The sequence below is a fragment of the Rana temporaria genome, chromosome 2, assembly GCF_905171775.1.
Source record: "Rana temporaria chromosome 2, aRanTem1.1, whole genome shotgun sequence".
NCBI lineage: Eukaryota > Metazoa > Chordata > Amphibia > Anura > Ranidae > Rana > Rana temporaria.
This window is the reverse complement of record NC_053490.1, coordinates 289,779,746-289,798,402: the sequence shown is the minus strand read 5'-3', so window position 1 is coordinate 289,798,402 and position 18,657 is coordinate 289,779,746. Positions and strand designations below refer to the sequence as shown.

General features: G+C 47.7%; 1 protein-coding gene across 3 annotated transcripts in view; it reads left to right on the top strand.

Annotated features, from left to right (window-relative positions):
* INPP5B (inositol polyphosphate-5-phosphatase B) overlaps nucleotides 1–18,657 on the top strand; it is a 177,062-nt gene that overhangs the window by 64,277 nt on the left and 94,128 nt on the right. Inside the window, exon 1 of one of the 3 annotated variants that reach the window (XM_040337208.1) lies at nucleotides 8,787–8,893. The exons of the other annotated variants lie outside the window; for them this stretch is intronic. Coding sequence (XP_040193142.1) covers nucleotides 8,872–8,893 — 22 coding nt within the window. The 5' untranslated portion in view covers nucleotides 8,787–8,871. Of the gene's footprint in view, nucleotides 1–8,786; nucleotides 8,894–18,657 lie in introns of those variants that run through there. 3 annotated transcript variants of the gene reach the window in all.

Here is an 18,657-nt window from a genome sequence, read left to right as displayed (position 1 = left end):
GATAAGCTGAAAATAGTACGCAATCTATTTATGCAGGATCATGCTGGAAAACAATACTAACTGCACCTTATTCAGTATGTAATGTTTTACTTGAGCTGTGAACACTTAGCACAACTTTACAGGGACAGCTAGTAGTGGAATCTCACATATCAAACACTAGACTTTGACAAAGGAATTTACTTTTTACATTGGTAACTGTCTGCTTTCTCCACTTTCTTTTGGCTTTGCAGTAACTATAGCATGACCTAAGCTATGGATGCTCAACCTGTGTCCCTCCAGATGTTGAGGAACTACAATTCCCATCATGCCTTTGCCTTTGGCAATAATGCTTGTAACTGTAATGCCCCGTACACACGACTGGAAATTCCGTCAGCAAAAGTCCGATGTGAGCATTTGAACGGAAATTCCGACCGTGTGTAAGCTCCATCGGACTTTTGGTGTCGGAATTTCCGCCAACAAAAGATTGAGAGCTGGTTCTCAAATTTTCAGATGGAAAAAATGTGTGCATTGTGCTCTGTGCATTACACACTCCTGACTCCTGTGCTCTGTGCATCACACACTCCTTACCCCTGTACACTGTGTTATGGACTTCTAACCCCATACAGTATGTGCGTTACACACTCCTCACCCCTATGCTATGTGCATTAAGTACTCCTGGCCCCTGCAGGAGTATGAAAATCACAGAGATCAGGAGTCGGGAATGCATAATGCACAGGGGTCAGGAGTGCATCAGAAACAGAGTGCAGGGGTCACAAGTGTGTAACACACAGAGCGCAGGGGTCAGGAGAGCATAATGCAGAGGTCGGTAGACATGTACAATCAACAACAAAATGAAAAAAAAATGACCTCCCTCTCCAAGTCAAAATCCCTACCAGTTCAGATGCCCCCCCCCCCCACACTAACACAGATTACGCCCCCCCCCCCCCAGCAGTAGCGGTGCGTCCATAGAGGGTGCCGGAGCACCGCCCCCGCTCGCTCCCGCACCGCCACTGAATACAATACATAGATTCATGCATTGCATGAATCTATGTATTGCAGCTGCCGCTGACTATTCAGATGGCTGGCCCCCTGGTGAGCGCCGGCCATCTGAATAACGGCAGCTGGTTGGCTGTGGAAGTGCCTATCAGAGCCAGGCTGTAATAGGCTTCCAAATACTTATCCAGAGACGCACGGGGGGTGCGTTCCTTGGATAAGACTGACAGGCGTCTCAGCCAATCAGGTTCACCGGGTTCTGGTTACCGGTAACCTGATTGGCTGAAGCGTCATTAAGGGCGGGAGAAGACATCAAGGGACCGTGGAAGGAGGATGGCCGACCCCAGAAAGGTAAGTGCCGGGTGGGGGGGCAGCATTTTACAGGGCACAGTGGCGACAATTACAGGGCACAGTGGCGACAATTACAGGGCACAGTGGCGACAATTAAAGGGCACAGTGGCTGCGTTTGATGGCATGGTACAGTGGCGACAATTGATGGCCCAGTGGCTGCGTTTGATGGGCCCAGTGGCTGCATTTGATGGGCCCAGTGAGGCTGCAATTGTTTTCGTTTGTTTGCGCCCCCCCAAAAATTTGGAGCATCAGCCGCCACTGCCCCCCAGTACAGAACACCCCCCAGTACCAGTATCCCCCCCAATGCAGATCTCCCTTTCAGTGCTGATCTACTTCCCCCATGAAACCCACTCACCAGACCAAGTAGTTCAGAGTAATCAAAAGCTGTATTATATAGATGGAACCAGAGAGGCACTAAGAAGAACCTCATTCGCTCTGATATTCAGCTGCCAGTCTCTGAAGTCTGCGTTGCTCTAGTGCGGTGGTCTCCAAACTGCGGCCCTTTGCTTGCCTTTATCCATCTCTTGGGGCACTATCCCTCCAACTGATACGAGACACTATTCTGCCATCTGACACTGATAATGAAGCACCATTTCTCCCACTGACACAACTAATAGAGCACTATTCCTCCCTATGATACCAGCAATGGGGCACTATTCCTCCCCCTAATACCAGATGTTTACTAACAATGATGCCAGGAAAATTTCCACTCCCACTGGCCAAAGTCCGGCCCTCCAAGAGTCTGAAGGACAATAAACTGGCCCTTTGTTTAGAATGTTTGGAGACAGTGGCGTCACTAGGGTTGGTGTCACCCGATGCGGTAAAACATGGTGTCACCCCTCCTCTGTCTAAGCTGCCCAGCACAAAGCAGGCAGCGCACGGGGCGCACCCCAAACCAGCCCCTGTAAATGATAGTATAGGGCAGTAGAGTGGCAGGTTAGGGTAGTATAGAGTGGTATAGTGGCAGGTTGGTGTAGTGGGGTGGTATAGGACAGGTTAAGGTGGTATAGGGCATGTTGGGGTGAAATAGGGTAGTTTGGGGTGGTATAGGGCAAGTTAGGGTTGCATAGGGCAGGTTGGGGTGGTATAGTGCAAGTTAGGGTGGCATAGGGCAAGTTGGGATGGCATGGGAAAGGTTGTGGTGGTACAGGGCAAGTTAGGGTGGCATTGGGCAGGTTGGGGTGGTATAGGGCAAGTTATGGTGGCACAGGGCAAGTTAGGGTGGCACAGGAAAGTTTGGGGTGGTACAGGGCAGGCTGGGGTGGTACAGGGCAGGCTGGGGTGGTACAGGGCAGGCTGGGGTGGTACAGAGCAGGCTGGGGTGGTACAGGGCAGGCTGGGATTGCACAGGGCAGGCTGGGCATGTCAGCTAAAAAAAAACAAAAAAACGGGATGGTGTCACCCCTCTAGCGGGTGTCACCCGGTGCGGACCGCACCCCCCGCGCAACGTCTCTGTTTGGAGACCCCTGCTCTAGTGCTTTGATACGTGATGGCTGGTGGCACTAGTTGCTGCACCACTGCCACTTTGGTGGGGATTTGGACCCCCACTTCTCTACTCCCCTGCCTGAATCTTTTCTGCAGGATTTAGGGCACACCTCCTCCCAACAGCTCAGATGTGTACAGACCCATTCAACTCCATCATTCAAGAGGACTTGACAGAGGTCAAAAACACCTGCCAAGCACATTTTCTGGTCCATGGGAACAGAACCGTTATGTATCTTAAAGTTCATCTAAACAAAAACTGAAAGTACTGCAGCTTACCGGTCCTTAGATACGGTGGCTGCATTGGTTTTCTTTTTTCCATTATTTTACACTGGTAATCCTGCCATTAGTTCACTCCCTGCTTTATTGTGACAACTGTACTGAGCTATACATAACACTGAGTTAGGACTACATAACACTGCTCTCTCTTCTTCATAACAGAAGGGGGTGCTTTGTAGTCTACAGAGAATTCAGGGAACAGTGCCTACTGATAAGTGTGCAGCAGTGTATTTTTTGGTAGGTCAGGTATTTCCAGAGGCAGAGAATACAGGAAGTTATTAGCTCACAAGATTTCTGGCTAGATGAACAGCCATCTTGTTTTGCACTTGTTGAACAGATATAAGAAAACACTTTTGATAGTACAGTATATTTAACAGACCGATAGAGAACAAATAAGAGACATTTATTATTAGAGTTTACAAACACATTAATATTTGGGTTGCAAAGGAATGAAAATGTGACATAGAAGTGATAGCTTGCATGCTAGGAGGTGTGAAATTTCACAGCTAGAAATACTGTATTTATGCATTCCTTTACAGAAATTATGTGTTCCTACAATAAAGACCTAAAAGCTTGTATTGTTTTTGGTAAATGTGTGAAAAAGATTGTTTACATGTAAAAAAAAAAAAATCTTTTCACTATGTCCAAACGTTTTCTAAATATTTATAAGTAGGGTTGTCCCGATACCACTTTTTTAGGACCGAGTACAAGTACCGATACTTTTTTTCAAGTACTCGCCGATACCGAATACCGATACTTTTTTTTAAATGTGTCCCCAAATGCAGCCATGTCCCCCCCATATATGCAGCCATTTCCCCCCACAGATGCAGCCATGTCCCCCCCATATATGCAGCCATGTCCCCCCACAGATGCAGCCATGTCCCCCCCATATATGCAGCCATGTCCCCCCACAAATGCAGCCATGTCCCCCCCATATATGCAGCCATGTTCCCCCCATATATGCAGCCATGTCCCCCCACAGATGCAGCCATGTCCCCCCACAGATGCAGCCATGTCACCCCCATATTCAGCCATGTCCCCCCCAAATCCAGCCATGTCCCCCCCATATGCAGCCATGTCCCCCCCCATGTGCAGCCATGTCCCCCCCATATCCAGCCATGTCCCCCTCATATCCAGCCATGTCCCCCCCATATATGCAGCCATGTCCCCCTTCCCGTACATGCTGCCGCGCCATGCCGCCGCTTGGTTAATACGGCGGGGAACATTACAGCTTTCATTTGAATAGCTGTAGTCTTTCGCGCCGCGCTGCGTATAGACACTCCCCCTTGCTCGGGATTGGACAGTTCACCCGAGCAAGGGGGAGTGTCTATACGCGGCGGGAAACACTACAGCTATTCAAATGAAAGCTGTAATGTTCCCCGCCCGTATTAACCAAGCGGGGATGCGGCGTAGCGGCGGGATGCGTCAGCGGTGGCGGGGGGGGGGGGGGGGAGTATTCTATTTCGGTATCGGGGGTATTTGCGGGAGTACGAGTACTCCTGCAAATACTCGGAATCGGTCCCGATACCGATACTAGTATCGGTATCGGGACAACCCTATTTATAAGCTGACAGTACACAGATCACATTTTTGTCCAGCTCCTGATGGACTGGACAAAACTCGCTTTGCAGGTGGCCCAAAAACTTTGATTAAAAAAATAAAAGGAATGGGTGGAATATTGTTGATCAAATGGCTCTTGGCTGTCAGAATGCAAGAGATTGGTCTATCCATGACGTACAACGCCTTTAAAAAGTATTCATACCTCTGGACATTTTTCACATTTTGTCATGTTACAACCAAAAATGGATGCATTTGTATTTTATTGGGACTTTATGTGATAGACCAACACAAAGTGGCACATAATTGTGAAGTGGAAGGAAAATAATAAATGGTTTTCCAATCTTTTTACAAATAAATATGTGAAGAGTGTGGCGGGCATTTGTATTCAGCCCCCAGTCAATACTTTGTAGAACCACCTTTCACTGCAGTTACAGCTGCAAGTCTTTTTGGAGATGTCTCTACCAGCTTTGCACATCTAGAGAGTGAAACAAAAGTCCTACGCTTTGTCCGCTGAAAATCCGATCATGTGTACCAGGCTTAAAGCGGTTGTATACCCGCACATTTAAAAAAAAAAAAAAAAAAAAAAACCCTGCTAGGCAAAGGCATGATGAGCTAGTATACAGCGCATTCTAGCTCATTATGAAATACTTACCTCAGAACAAAGCCCCCGTATCGGAGCCTGTTCCACGCCGAGGGAGCCGACATCTTGCCCTTGGCGTGTCTTACCGGGTTCGCAGATCTGGCGCGGTGAGTGGCCGGAGCCGCGATGACGTCACTCCAGCGCATTTGCGTGGGAGTTTTCTTCCTGACAAGGTCTGGCAGCGTCTGCTGGACCTTCAGAGCACATGCGCATGCAAAGGGAATATCTCCTAAACCATACAACCGTACAGGCTTACCTGTAGGTAAAAGTGTCAAATTTGGGTATTTAACCACTTTAACGCGGAGTACCGGCCACAATTTCACTTTTTAAATATAAATACCCCTGTAATACACAAGCTTAATGTATTCTAGTACAGTTAGTCTGTAAACTAAGGTCCGTTTTGTTAGGTTGTTACAGCATTTAGACACTTTATAAAATAGAAATTGACTGGGGCCATCTTAAGTGTGGGCATCATGAAGCCAGACTGTATGACTTCCTGGATTTCAGCCTTGCAGATCTCGCACATGCTCAGTGCTGCACAAGCAGTGTCAGATCAGGTTTCAGCACCTGTGCTGTCCACGTCACATGATTCTTTGAGACTGGGGAGTGCACAGACTCCTGGAAAGTTACACCCACTACATTCCCAGGAGTCTGTGCGGTGTAGGTTAGGAAGCTTAAGCACCTAGGTGCAGGAAGTGGGAAGATTAACTATTCTGCCTAGCAACAACACTTTGAAGGCATCTAAAAAAAAAAAAAAAATATTTGTAAAGGACTAATGACATTTTTTTAAAACTACTGATGTAATGTTATATTTATGGGTGGAACTCCACTTTAAGAGCAGTTTTACTTGGGCCATTCACAGAAGAGAATTCCACAAAATTTCTTCACCCAAAATCAGCAGCACATTAGATTTCACCACGCAGCAAGTTCTTATCAACTTTTTAAAGCAAAGGTCATCTTGTTACTTTATGACAGGTTTTTACCTGTGCATTTCCTAGCCACAAGTTAAAATCTATGTTGATTCCTAAATTCCTTAGCTCCTGTTTCTCCAATTACCGATTTCAGCTTGTGTCTGATTATGTTTGTTCGCTGCCCACCCTGACCCTTTGCCTGTCCCTGTTTCTGATATTGCCTGTATACCACACTCTAGCTCTATTCCTGGTCAGCTGTCATCTGCACAGGTGTGTTTGAGGGCCGCAATCTGACACACCTAGCAGTAAAGTCCATCACTCCTTACGGAGTGCACTGGTGAAGCACTGATGTGTGCTAAGACTGTGCACCTCAGTCCTTTTTGGGGTCACACAGTCTCCAATGTGCACACAGCACTAAGCCCTTGTTCACAGTGAAATGTGGGTTTGAAATCTTGTGAGTTCAGATGAACTTGCACAATTTCAAACCCGCTTGTTAGAGCAAGTTCAGGGGCGATTTGAAAGACATCTGTACTGGTTCATGCACAGCTGAGCTGATGGGCAATGAACAGGCTGCATTGATGGGCACTGAGCAGGCTGAGCTGATGGGCAATGAACAGGCTGCATTGATGGGCACTGAACAGATGGGCACTGAGTGAGCTGCATTGATGGGCACTGAACGGGCTGCATTGATGGGCACTGAACAGGCTGCATTGATGGGCACTGAACAGGCTGCATTGATGGGCACTCTTCAACTGTGCTTTAACCACTTGATACTGCCCCATAGTCAAAAGACGTCCTGTTTTTAAAGATGGATATCTCGGTAACGGCAGCAGCTGCTGCCACAACCGGGGTATCCATCTTTAGTGCCAACGGTCCTGTAAACGATAGCGGCGGTCTCCGTGGCGGATTCGCAGCGAGATCGCCGTTATCGGTGGCGGGAGAGGGCCCCTCCCGCCGCTTACCGGAGCCGTCTGTAGCAGGGAAGACGACTGGGTCCGTTCGGCAGCTGTGTAGGGCTGCGAGTGAGGGGAAAAAATCGCCCCCACAGCTCTGCTAGGCGGAAGTGACGTCAAAACGTCAGTCCCGCCCAGTGTCTTAAAGAAACATTTTTTTTTCTGTCATTTGAAAAAATTACAGTTTAATTTTTTTTTTTTCTTTTTTTGCATTTAAGTCTAAATATGAGATCTGAGGTCTTTTTGACCCCAGATCTCATATTTAAGAGGACCTGTCATGCTTTTTTCTATTACAAGGGATGTTTACATTCCTTGTAATAGGAATAAAAGTGATAATTTTTTTTTTTTATTTCAGTGTTAAAAATTATAAACTAAATAAAAATAAATAAGAAAATAAAAAAAAAATTTTTTAAAACGCCCCGTCCCGACGAGCTCGCACACAGAAGTGAACGCATACGCGAGTAGCGCCCGCATATGAAAACTGTGTTCAAACCACACAAGTGAGGTATCGCCGCGATCGTTAGAGCGAGAGCAATAATTCTAGCCCTAGACCTACTCTGTAGCTCAAACAATGCAACCTGTAGAATTTTTTAAACGTCGCCTATCGAGATTTTTAAGGGTAAAAGTTTGACGCCATGCCACGAGCGGGCGCAATTTTTAAGCGTGACATGTTGGGTATTATTTTACTCGGCGTAACATTATCTTTCACAATATATAAAAAAAATTGGGCCAAATTTATTGTTGTCTTATTTTTTAATTCAAAAAAGTGATTTGTTTCCAAAAAAAGTGCGCTTGTAAGACCGCTGCGCGAATACGGTGTGACAAAAAGTATTGCAATGACTGCCATTTTATTCTCTAGGGTGTTAGAAAAAAAAAAAAAAAAATATATATATATATATATATATATATATATATATATATATATATATATATAATGTTTGGGGGTTTTAAGTAATTTTCTAGCAAAAAAAACTGTTTTAGTCTCGTAAACACCAAATCTGAAAAACATGCCTGCTGGGCAAGTGGTTAAAGGGGTTGTAAAGGTAAAAGGATGCATCAAGGTAAAAAAACATCTGATAGCACCGCCCCCCGATTTACTTACCTCTCCACTCGAAAGTGGCCGCCGCTGTATCACGGGAGCGCGCTCGCAAAAGCTTTCCACCATGTGAGGGAGCTTGCATGAACGTGGAAAGCTTTTGCGAGGTGGAGCCGAGACAGCCGCCGAAGGACCCCAGAAGACGTGGAACGGGACCACTCTGTGCAAAACGAACTGCACAGCAGAGGTAAGTATAACATGTTTGTTATTTTTAAACAAAAAAAATCATGCCTTTAGTGTCCCTTTAAGGGAAAATCAAACTTCAAACAACAAAGCAGGTGGAAAGCAGCCCTAAGCCAGGTGACGCTTCGGAAGCGCATGCTCTGTACTGTGGGTGATGTTGAAGCAGCTGCATGGCCTTTGTACGTTTTCTATCTTTCCATTGACTATTATCTGCTTCACCAACAGGCAGAGACTAGTCAGGAGGTCACATGACCATACATGCATTCACCAGAGCTCAGGCAAAGGAATTGGATTTCCGGGTTAGGGCGGGCCACGCCTCCTCTGTGTTGATTGGCATAGTGCAATGGATGGGGCGGGGTTTTGTTTTGGCTGTGGGGTTGCTGTGACAGCCCAGGTTGGCAGACTGCAGGGTTCGCTGTCAGCTATTCAGGAAGAGGTGCGGAGATGTCTGCTCGGGGCACAGCAGGTATGATTATGAGGAGAGCCATCCATGTATGTGACTGTGATCAGGCTGTGTGCTCTCTGTGACAACTTTCCTGTCCTCTCTGATCTGTGAGCAGATTACACTTCCATAATCACATTGTGTGTGTGTGTGAGCTGCCTGCGTCTGCCTGGAATGCTTTGTGCAACTTGATTTCATAGCTCTAATCTGTTTGGATTTCCTTTGGGCACTTTGTATTTTCCTGTGTTCTGGGTGAGCAGCAGTGTGTGTGTAATGTACATGATCAGCAGGATCTGTTTTGTATTTCCATGCATGCGGGTGATCTCTAGAAGGATAAAGGTTTCCTGTAGTAGTGCAGGGTAAGTTATCTACACACATCACACTACACGCTGTCTGAGATCCAGTGGCGGCTGGTGCTCAAAATTTTTTTGGGGGGGGGGGGGGGTGCAAACAAACGAAAAAAAGAAAAAACATCAATTGCAGCCTCACTGTGCCCATCAATTGTTGCCACTGTGCCATTAAACACAGCCACTGTGCCATTAATTGTCGCCACTGTGCCCATCAATTGTCCCCACTGTGCCCATCAATTGTCCCCACTGTGCCCATCAATTGTCCCCACTGTGCCCATCAATTATCGCCACTGTGCCCATCAATTGTTGCCACTGTGCCATCAAACACAGCCACTGTGCCCATCAATTGTCACCACTGTGCCCATCAATTGTCCCCACTGTGCCCATCAATTGTCCCCACTGTGCCCATCAATTATCGCCACTGTGCCCATCAATTGTTGCCACTGTGCCATCAAACGCAGCCACTGTGCCATTAATTGTCGCCACTGTGCCCATTAATTGTCGCCACTGTGCCCATTAATTGTCGCCACTGTGCCCATTAATTGTCCCTACTGTGCCCATCAATTATTGCCACTGTGCCCATCAATTGTCGCCACTGTGCCCATCAATTGTCGCCACTGTGCCCTATAAAATGCCGCCAGATTGCCCCTTAAAATGCTGCCAGTTTGCCCCTTAAAATGCCGCCAGATTGCCCTTTAAAATGCCACCAGATTGCCCCCTCGCCCGGCACTTGCACATGGTCAGCCATCCTCTCTCCACGATCCCTCGATGTTACTTCAGCCAATCAGGTGACCGGTAACCAGAAAAATTGTCTTGTGTATTCTTGAATCTTGGAGTGTTTTGTGCGTTTCTTCCAGATCCGCGCAGTATTTTAGTGTGAGACTTTGCTCTGTGCAGGAGTGTCCTGTAATAAAGACCGCTCACTGCTGCTCTCTCCACTTGTGCAGGGAGACTGGACTTGTCTCCGCCCCCCTCCTGTAGTGGGTGGAGCCTGCTGGTCCCCTCCCACAGCTCGGCTCTCTGCACAGGGATGATATCACTGCTACTTTTACAAATGAACCACTTGCCGACCGTAATATGTATACAGTAAAACCTTGGTTTGAGAGCGTTTTGCAAGACAAGCAAACATTTTTAATACATTATGACTTGATATAAGAGTAGCGTTATGTCACAACTGAGTGTAAAAGAGAAGAGAGGCGCCTCCAAGTGTAACAATATGGTTACATTTAATGAAGGTGCAACATTTAGCAACATTTAAAACAGGCACATCTAAGTATGCAGGCATCTGAGGTAAAGCTGTCCACATAGAGTGCCCATCCTCCTCATTGCCATCAATGTCATCTCTTCCACGCTGTGCTCCATGAGCGATTGAAGCCTCGCTTTCAGATCGCTCTACTGCAGAGTAGTCTTGCCGGTCACTATTGCAGACTGACAGCTGTGGGAGCCGGTGGTGAGGAGGACGGTCTATGTGGGGACAGCTATACCCCGGATGCCTGCATACTTAAATGTGCCTCTTGTAACCACTTCAATACCAGGCACCTACACCCCCTTCCTGCCCAGGCCAGTTTTCAGCGCTGTCGCATTTTGAATAACAATTGCACAGTCATGCTACACTGTACCCAATTTTTTTTTTTATCAGTTTGTTCCCACAAATAGAGCTTTCTTTTCATGGTATTTAATCACAGCTGGGGTTCTTATTTTTTGCGCAACAGATAAACAAAGACCAAAAATTTAGAAAAAAATATGTTTTTCTTGTTATAAAATTTTGTAAAGAAGTATGTTTTCCCCTTTACTGACAGGTACTTATGAGGCTGCACTGATGGGCACCGATAAGGTGGCACTGATGGGCACTCATAGGCAACATTGATGGGCACTGAAAGGCTGCACTGATGGGTACTTATGGGTGGCACTGCTAGGTGGCACGGATGGGCACTGATAGGTGGGAACTGATGGGCATGGATGGGCACTGATAGGTGGCACTGCTGGGAATCATTGATGAAACATCTGGCAGGCAATAATAGTTGGCACTGACTGGCATTATTGGAGCGCTTACTGGCATCCCTGGTGGTCTAGGGTGGCATCCCTGGTTATCCATCTGTTGTGGGCATCCCTGGTGGTCCTGGTTGGCATCCCTGGTGGTCCAGTGTGGGCATCTGTGGGGGGGCTGTGCTGATAAACAATCAACGCAGACCCCCCCCCCCCGTCAGGAGAGCAGCCTATCGGCTCTCCTATACTCGTGTCTGTCAGACGTGAGTGTGCAAAAGCCGATAAACGACTCTTTCTGTTTACACCGTGATCAGCTGTGATTGGACACACCTGATCATGTGATAAAGTGCCTCCGTCGTAGGCTCTTTACCTAGATCGGTGTGTCAGCCAGACACACCGCTACACAGATAGCCGCGCTGCGCGTCCCCCATGGGTGCACGCTGGCAGTTATTCTGCTGGACGTTATGACTCCCAGTCAGGATAACTGAACCACTTCCTGGCCATCATTCTGCTATAGGCCAGGCGGGAAGTGGTTAATCATCAACCATATGACTTGCTAAATGTTGTACCTTTATTAAATGTAACCATATTGTTACACTAAGGCCCCTTTCACACCGACACGTTTTTCAGGCGGTTTAGCGCTGCTATACCACCTGAAAAAATCATGCCCTGCAGTCTTCAGTGTGAAAGCCCAAAGGCTTTCACACTGAAGGGGTGCGCTAGCAGGACCTCTCCAAAAGTCCTGCTAGCCGCATCTTTGGAGTGGTGTGTTTACCGCTCCTACACCGCTCCTTCCCATTGAAATCAATGGAAAACCGCAGTAAACCCTTTTTCTGCCGCTAGGAGGTTTTTAAAATCGCGCCACTAGCGGCTGAATATTGCGGTAAATATGACGGTATAGCAGCGCTAAAAATCGCGCTGCTATACTTCCAGCGCACCTCCTGGCCAGTGTAAAAGGGGCCTTAGAGGCGCCTCTCTTCTCTTTCTCTTTTTTATACTCTGTAGCTCATGCTGGATTTTGCTTCTAATCTCCTTGGGGAGGCTTCCATTTATGGATGGACATTTTATGGTTACACAATAATCTTTTTTTATGGACTATAAATCCATGGTTTCTTATGGGGAAATTCACTTTGATATACAAGCATGTTTCCGGAACAATTTATGCTGGCAATCCAAGTTTCTACTGTATATACCAGGGGTGGGCAATTATTTTTTCGATGGGGCCACATGAGAAACTAAAAATATTTTGGAGGGCCGGGCCAAAAGGCTAAACTCAATACTGCATAAAATCAATTGTATTTCTTTATAAAAAGCAGTAAATATCATTGTTGGACAACTGGTACGAGTACTTGTTATAGACATGGCACAGGAGGGGGACAGAGGCTGGGGACATGACACAGGAGGGGGACAGACGCTGGGGACATGGCACAGGAGGGGGACAGACGCTGGGGACATGACACAGGAGGGGGACAGACGCTGGGGACATGACACAGGAGGGGGACAGATGCTGGGGACATGACACAGGAGGGGGACAGACGCTGGGGACATGACACAGGAGGGGGACAGAGGCTGGGGACATGACACAGGAGGGGGACAGAGGCTGGGGACATGACACAGGAGGGGGACAGAGGCTGGGGACATGACAGAGGAGGGGGACAGACGCTGGGGACATGACACAGGAGGGGGACAGAGGCTGGGGACATGACACAAGAGGGGGACAGAGGCTGGGGACATGACACAAGAGGGGGACAGAGGCTGGGGACATGACACAGGAGGGGGACAGAGGCTGGGGACATGACACAGGAGGGGGACAGACGCTGGGGACATGACACAGGAGGGGGACAGACGCTGGGGACATGACACAGGAGGGGGACAGAGGCTGGGGACATGACACAGGAGGGGGACAGAGGCTGGGGACATGACACAGGAGGGGGACAGAGGCTGGGGACAGGCAGCCACTGTTTAATCAATAACAATTGACAACAGTGGCTGCATGTGATGGCACAGTGGCTGCGTGTGATGGCACAGTGGCTGCGTGTGATGGCACAGTGGTTGCGTTTGATGGGCACAGTGGCGACAATTGATGGCACAGTGGCTGCGTGTGATGGGCACAGTGGCAACAATTGATGGCACAGTGACTGCGTGTGTTGGCACAGTGGCTGCATGTGATGGCACAGTGGCTGCGTTTGATGGGCACAGTGGCTGCGTGTGATTGGCACAGTGGCTGCGTGTTATTGGCAGAGTGGCTGCGTGTTATTGGCACAGTGGCTGCGTGTTATTGGCACAGTGGCTGCGTGTGATTGGCACAGTGGCTGCGTTTGATGGGCACAGTGGCTGCCGTTGATGGGCACAGTGGCTGCGTGTGATGGGCACAGTGGCTGCGTGTGATGGGCACAGTGGCTGCGTGTGATTGGCACAGTGGCTGTGTTTGGGAACAGTGGCAACAATTGATTGGCACAGTGGCTGCGTGTGATTGGCACAGTGGCTGCGTGTGATTGGCACAGTGGCGACAATTTATGGTGGCACAGTGGCTGCGTGTGTTGGCACAAGTGGCTGCATGTGTTGGCACAAGTGGCTGCATGTGTTGGCACAAGTGGCTGCGTGTGATGGGCACAGTGACCCCTCCCGGTGTTGTGTCGAAGTTGGTTTCCCCAAGGAAACCTGTTTCCCCTGGCTTTCGGCTGCGATCGGAACTCCGCCCCTCCAGCCTGATGCAGACCAGCTCCTCCCGGCTCTGCCTCTCTAGCCGATCGCAACTCCGCCCCTCCAGCCTCCCAGTTTACTCGGCTCCAGCTCCGCCCATTGTCTCTCCTTGTTTCATTGCCCGCCTTATACAGCTAATGGCACAACATTGAAAAAGCGATATGTGCCTGGCTTGCGACTGATTTAACCCTTTAAATGGCGCACTACCATGCTGCAATAGTGTGCATTGCAGGTCCATGGGGCTCTAATGCAAAGTGAATGGTGGCTGCACTGTGACCAGCTCACAACTGCATGTAATGCACACCACTGCGATGTGGTCATGCGGCATTTATTGGGCTATATTAAGAGGAAGAGGCAATACATTGATATAAAATGCCTCTGAAAAGCAAAAAAAAATGTGGATCGCTCTTCACCGCCTGATTTAACCCTTTAAATGGCGCACTACCATGCTGCAATAGTGTGCATTGCAGGTCCATGGGGCATGCACACCACTGCGATGTGGTCATGCGGCATTTAAAGGGTTAAATCAGGCAGTGAAGAGCGATCCACATTTTTTTTTGCTTTTCAGAGGCATTTTATATCAATGTATTGCCTCTTCCTCTTAATATAGCCCAATAAATGCCGCATGACCACATCGCAGTGGTGTGCATTACATGCAGTTGTGAGCTGGTCACAGTGCAGCCACCATTCACTTTGCATTAGAGCCCAATGGACCTGCAATGCACACTATTGCAGCATGGTAGTGCGCCATTTAAAGGGTTAAATCAGTCGCAAGCCAGGCACATATCGCTTTTTCAATGTTGTGCCATTAGCTGTATAAGGCGGGCAATGAAGCAAGGAGAGACAATGGGCGAAGCTGGAGCGGAGTAAACTGGGAGGCTGGAGGGGCGGAGTTGCGATCGGCTAGAGAGGCAGAGCCGGGAGGAGCTGGTCTGCATCAGGCTGGAGGGGCGGAGTTCCGATCGCAGCCGAAAGCCAGGGGAAACAGGTTTCCTTGGGGAAACCAACTTCGACACAACACCGGCCCTGCCTACTGTTATCACCGCGGCGACAGCGTTCGTTTGAACAGCTGTTTTCCCCGCCGCGCATAGACACTCCCCCTTGGACGGATCTGTCCAATCGCGAGCAAGGGGGAGTCACATAGACACTCCCCCTTGGACGGATCTGTCCAATCGCGAGCAAGGGGGAGTGTATGTGACTCCCCCTTGCTCGCGATTGGACAGATCCGTCCAAGGGGGAGTGTCTATGCGCAGCGGGGAAAACAGCTGTTCAAACGAACGCTGTCTGTAATGTTCCCCGCCGCGGTGATTAACGTGGCAGCGGCGGCGATTTCGGCGGCGGCGATTTCGGCGGCGGGGGGGGCCGGATTAAAAGGTCCGTCGGGCCGTAGTTTGCCCAGGTCTGGTATATACTGTACGTTGCATCTTACAGGTGGTTTAGTGGGATTATGGCTGAAGATATGAGCCATAACCTTCTAGATTGTAAGCTCTAACGAGCAGGGCCCTCTGATCCCTCCTGTATTGAATTGTATTGTGACTGTACTGTCTTCCCTGATGTAAAGCGCTGCGCAAACTGTTGGCGCTATATAAATCCTGTATAATAATAATAATAATAATAACCATGGTATTGTTTTTTCAGCTGGCGGCTGGCTTTCTCTTGAAAATTCTTGAAAAGAGTGGCACATAAGCCGCTGGAACGCTTTCAGCTGGCAGCACCATTGAATCATTTGTCGGGCGAACTGATGAAAAGGGTATGCCCGAAAGACACTGGCAAGCTGCAATCTTTTGCTTTTAAAAGTAAAGAAGAAATTTGGGGTCTTTTTGACCCCAGCTCTCTTCATAAAGAGGACCTGTCATCCTTATTTCAATTACAAGGGCTCTTGAAAGCGTTTAAAGTGGCTCTTGAGCCGCTGGAATGCTTCCAGAGGCAGCGGGAGGGGCTGTCCCCCCTCCTGCCGCTTGCCAGTCTCTCTCGGGCTTAGTTCACATAGAAACGGTCCCACTGTGCTGCCGGCTGGTCACACAGGCGATCAAAGAGTAGATTCACTTTAATCACCTCTATTGCCTTCGAGGGCCGGGGGGTAATCATGACGTCACTTCTGGTCCAGAGTGGAAGTAAACAATTTTTATTTACATTTTTTTGTTTTTTTTAAGCAAAAGTTTTTTTGAGCTTTTGCTTTTAAAGATAAAGAAGAGATTTGGGGTCTTTTTAAACCAAGACATGTGAGATATTGCCTCAAACGCTGGAGCAAGTGCAATAATACTAGTGCTAGACCTCCTCAGCAACAAGATAACCTGAAATGCGGTTTGAACACTGCCTATGGAGATTTTTAAGTACCGTAGTTTGTCGCCATTTCACGAGTGTGCTCAATTTTAAATGGTAACATGTTTGGTTTGTATTTACTCAGCATAACATCATCTTTCAAATTATACAAAAAAAAATGGGGTATACCGTTTATACCTGAGTATAAGCCGAGGTACCTGATTTTACCACAAAAAAATGGGAAAACGTATTGACTCGAGTATAAGTCTAGGGTAAGAATGCAGCAGCTACTGTAAGCGGAAAAGAGGGTCAATAATGCCCATTTGCACGTCTCACTGTGCCCATTGCAACCTCACTGTGCCAACATCACTGTGCCCATTGCATCCTCACTGTGCCCATCGTCACTGTGCCCATTGTCAGCGTACCTGAAATTGACAGGCTGCGAGCTTCCATTCATTGTTTAAAACTTGCGGTCTCCTCCTGGTCCCTTCCGTGATAGGCGTTTCTCAGCAGACACAGTTCCGCCTATCACGGACGTTCTCTCATCCTCGGACTCGGTTTCCCAGCAGACACTGTGTTCAGTGTTCCGCCAATCACGGACGCCCTCTTGTCCAAGGATGAAAAGGTGTCCGTGATTGGCAGAACACCGAACACAGGCCCAGATTCTCGTAGATTGGGCGTATCTCTGCGGCGGCGTAACGTATGTCATTTACGTTACGCCGCCGCAAGTTTTTCATGCAAGTGCTTTATTCACAAAGCACTTGCGTGTAAAGTTGCGGCGGCGTAGCTTAAATTACGCGGCGTAAGGCCGCGTAATTAAAATTTGGCGGGTCGGGGGCGTGTTTCATTTAAATGAAGCACGTCCCCGCGCCAAACGAACTGCGCATGCGCCGTCCGTAAAAAATCCCAGGGTGCATTGCTCCAAATGGCGTCGCGAGGATGTCATTGTTTTCGACGTGAACGTAAATGGTGTCCAGCCCCATTCACGGACGACTTACGCAAACGACGTAACTTTTCAAATTTCGACGCGGGAACGACGGCCATACTTAACACTGGTTGCGCCTCATATAGCAGGGGCAACTTTACGCCGGGAAAAGCCTAACGTAAACGTTGTAACTTTACTGCGTCGGCCGCGCGTATGTTCGGGAATTCGCGTATCTAGCTAATTTGCATACTCGACGGGGAAAACGACCGAAGCGCCACCTAGCGGGCAAAAAAAAAATTGCAGTTAAGATCCGACGGCGTAAGAGCCTTACACCTGTCGGATCTAATGGATATCTATGCGTAACTGATTCTAAGAATGAGTCGCATAGATACGACGGCCCAGATTAGGACTTACGATGGCGTACATGGCGTTGCGCCGTCGTAAGCCCTTTGAGAATCTGGGCCACAGTGTCTGCTGGGAAACTCAAGGATGAGAGAACGTTCGTGATAGGCGTTTCTCAGCAGACACAGTTCCGTCTATCACGGAAGGAACCAGGAGGAGACCGCGACTTTTAAACAATGGGCGCCCACAGCCTCTCAATAATTTCAGGTACACTGACTCGAGTATAAGCCGAGGGGGGTATTTTCAGCCCTAAAAAAAGGGCTGAAAAACTCGGCTTATACTCGAGTATATACGGTATATTGTTTTTTTGTTTTTTTTTTAATTCATGAAACAAATCTTTTCCAAAAAAAATTGCATTGGAAAAACCGCTGCGCAATTGCTTTGACATAATAAAATTGCAACAATCACCATTTTATTCCATAGGTGTCTGCTAAAATATAATGTTTGGGGGATATAAGTAATTTTCTAGCAAAAAATATTGATTAAACGAAAAGTGCCAGAAAAGTCTTGGTCTTCAAGTGGTTAATATCTGGGTTTGTAAAGGTATTGCTTTTTTGTCTACCATTGGCTGTACACATTTAGGTTTTGACGTTTTTGTATAGTCAAGTCACCTGTCACTGCAGTAGATTCGCCCGTCTGACATCAGCCTAGGCTGTTTGTAGACTTGGTGGTGCCAGCCCTGCCCAGTTGTCTTTTGTTAAAGGACTCAGTTCCACCTTATTTCCCATCTGCACAAACTAAAGGCTAATCATTGTGCAGGTGCCAAGATAAGAACTAGAAAGGTCAATTACTCTCATTAAGTTAACATAGGAAGTAAGGAACGTAGGACATAAGCACAAGACACAGGCTGGCTGTGCATTTCTCATATGATCAACACATTTTTTTTTTTTTTGATGGGGAGTTTATTGAACAGAAATAACAAAACATATTTAATGATATGATGAACCAACCAAAAGGGAGAAAATGGGGGAAGTTCAATGTTAGGGTTTATATACCATTTAGGGTTAATTAAAGAATATGTAAACCCAGCATTTCATATTCCTAATATGTGCCTGCTATACCATGTACTTGTTTGAAAATGTATCATGTTCTCTTTGTATTGCTTCATTTATGTGAAATCCCTGGTGTTCCTGCCAGTCCCTCTGCTTTCATATTAAAAA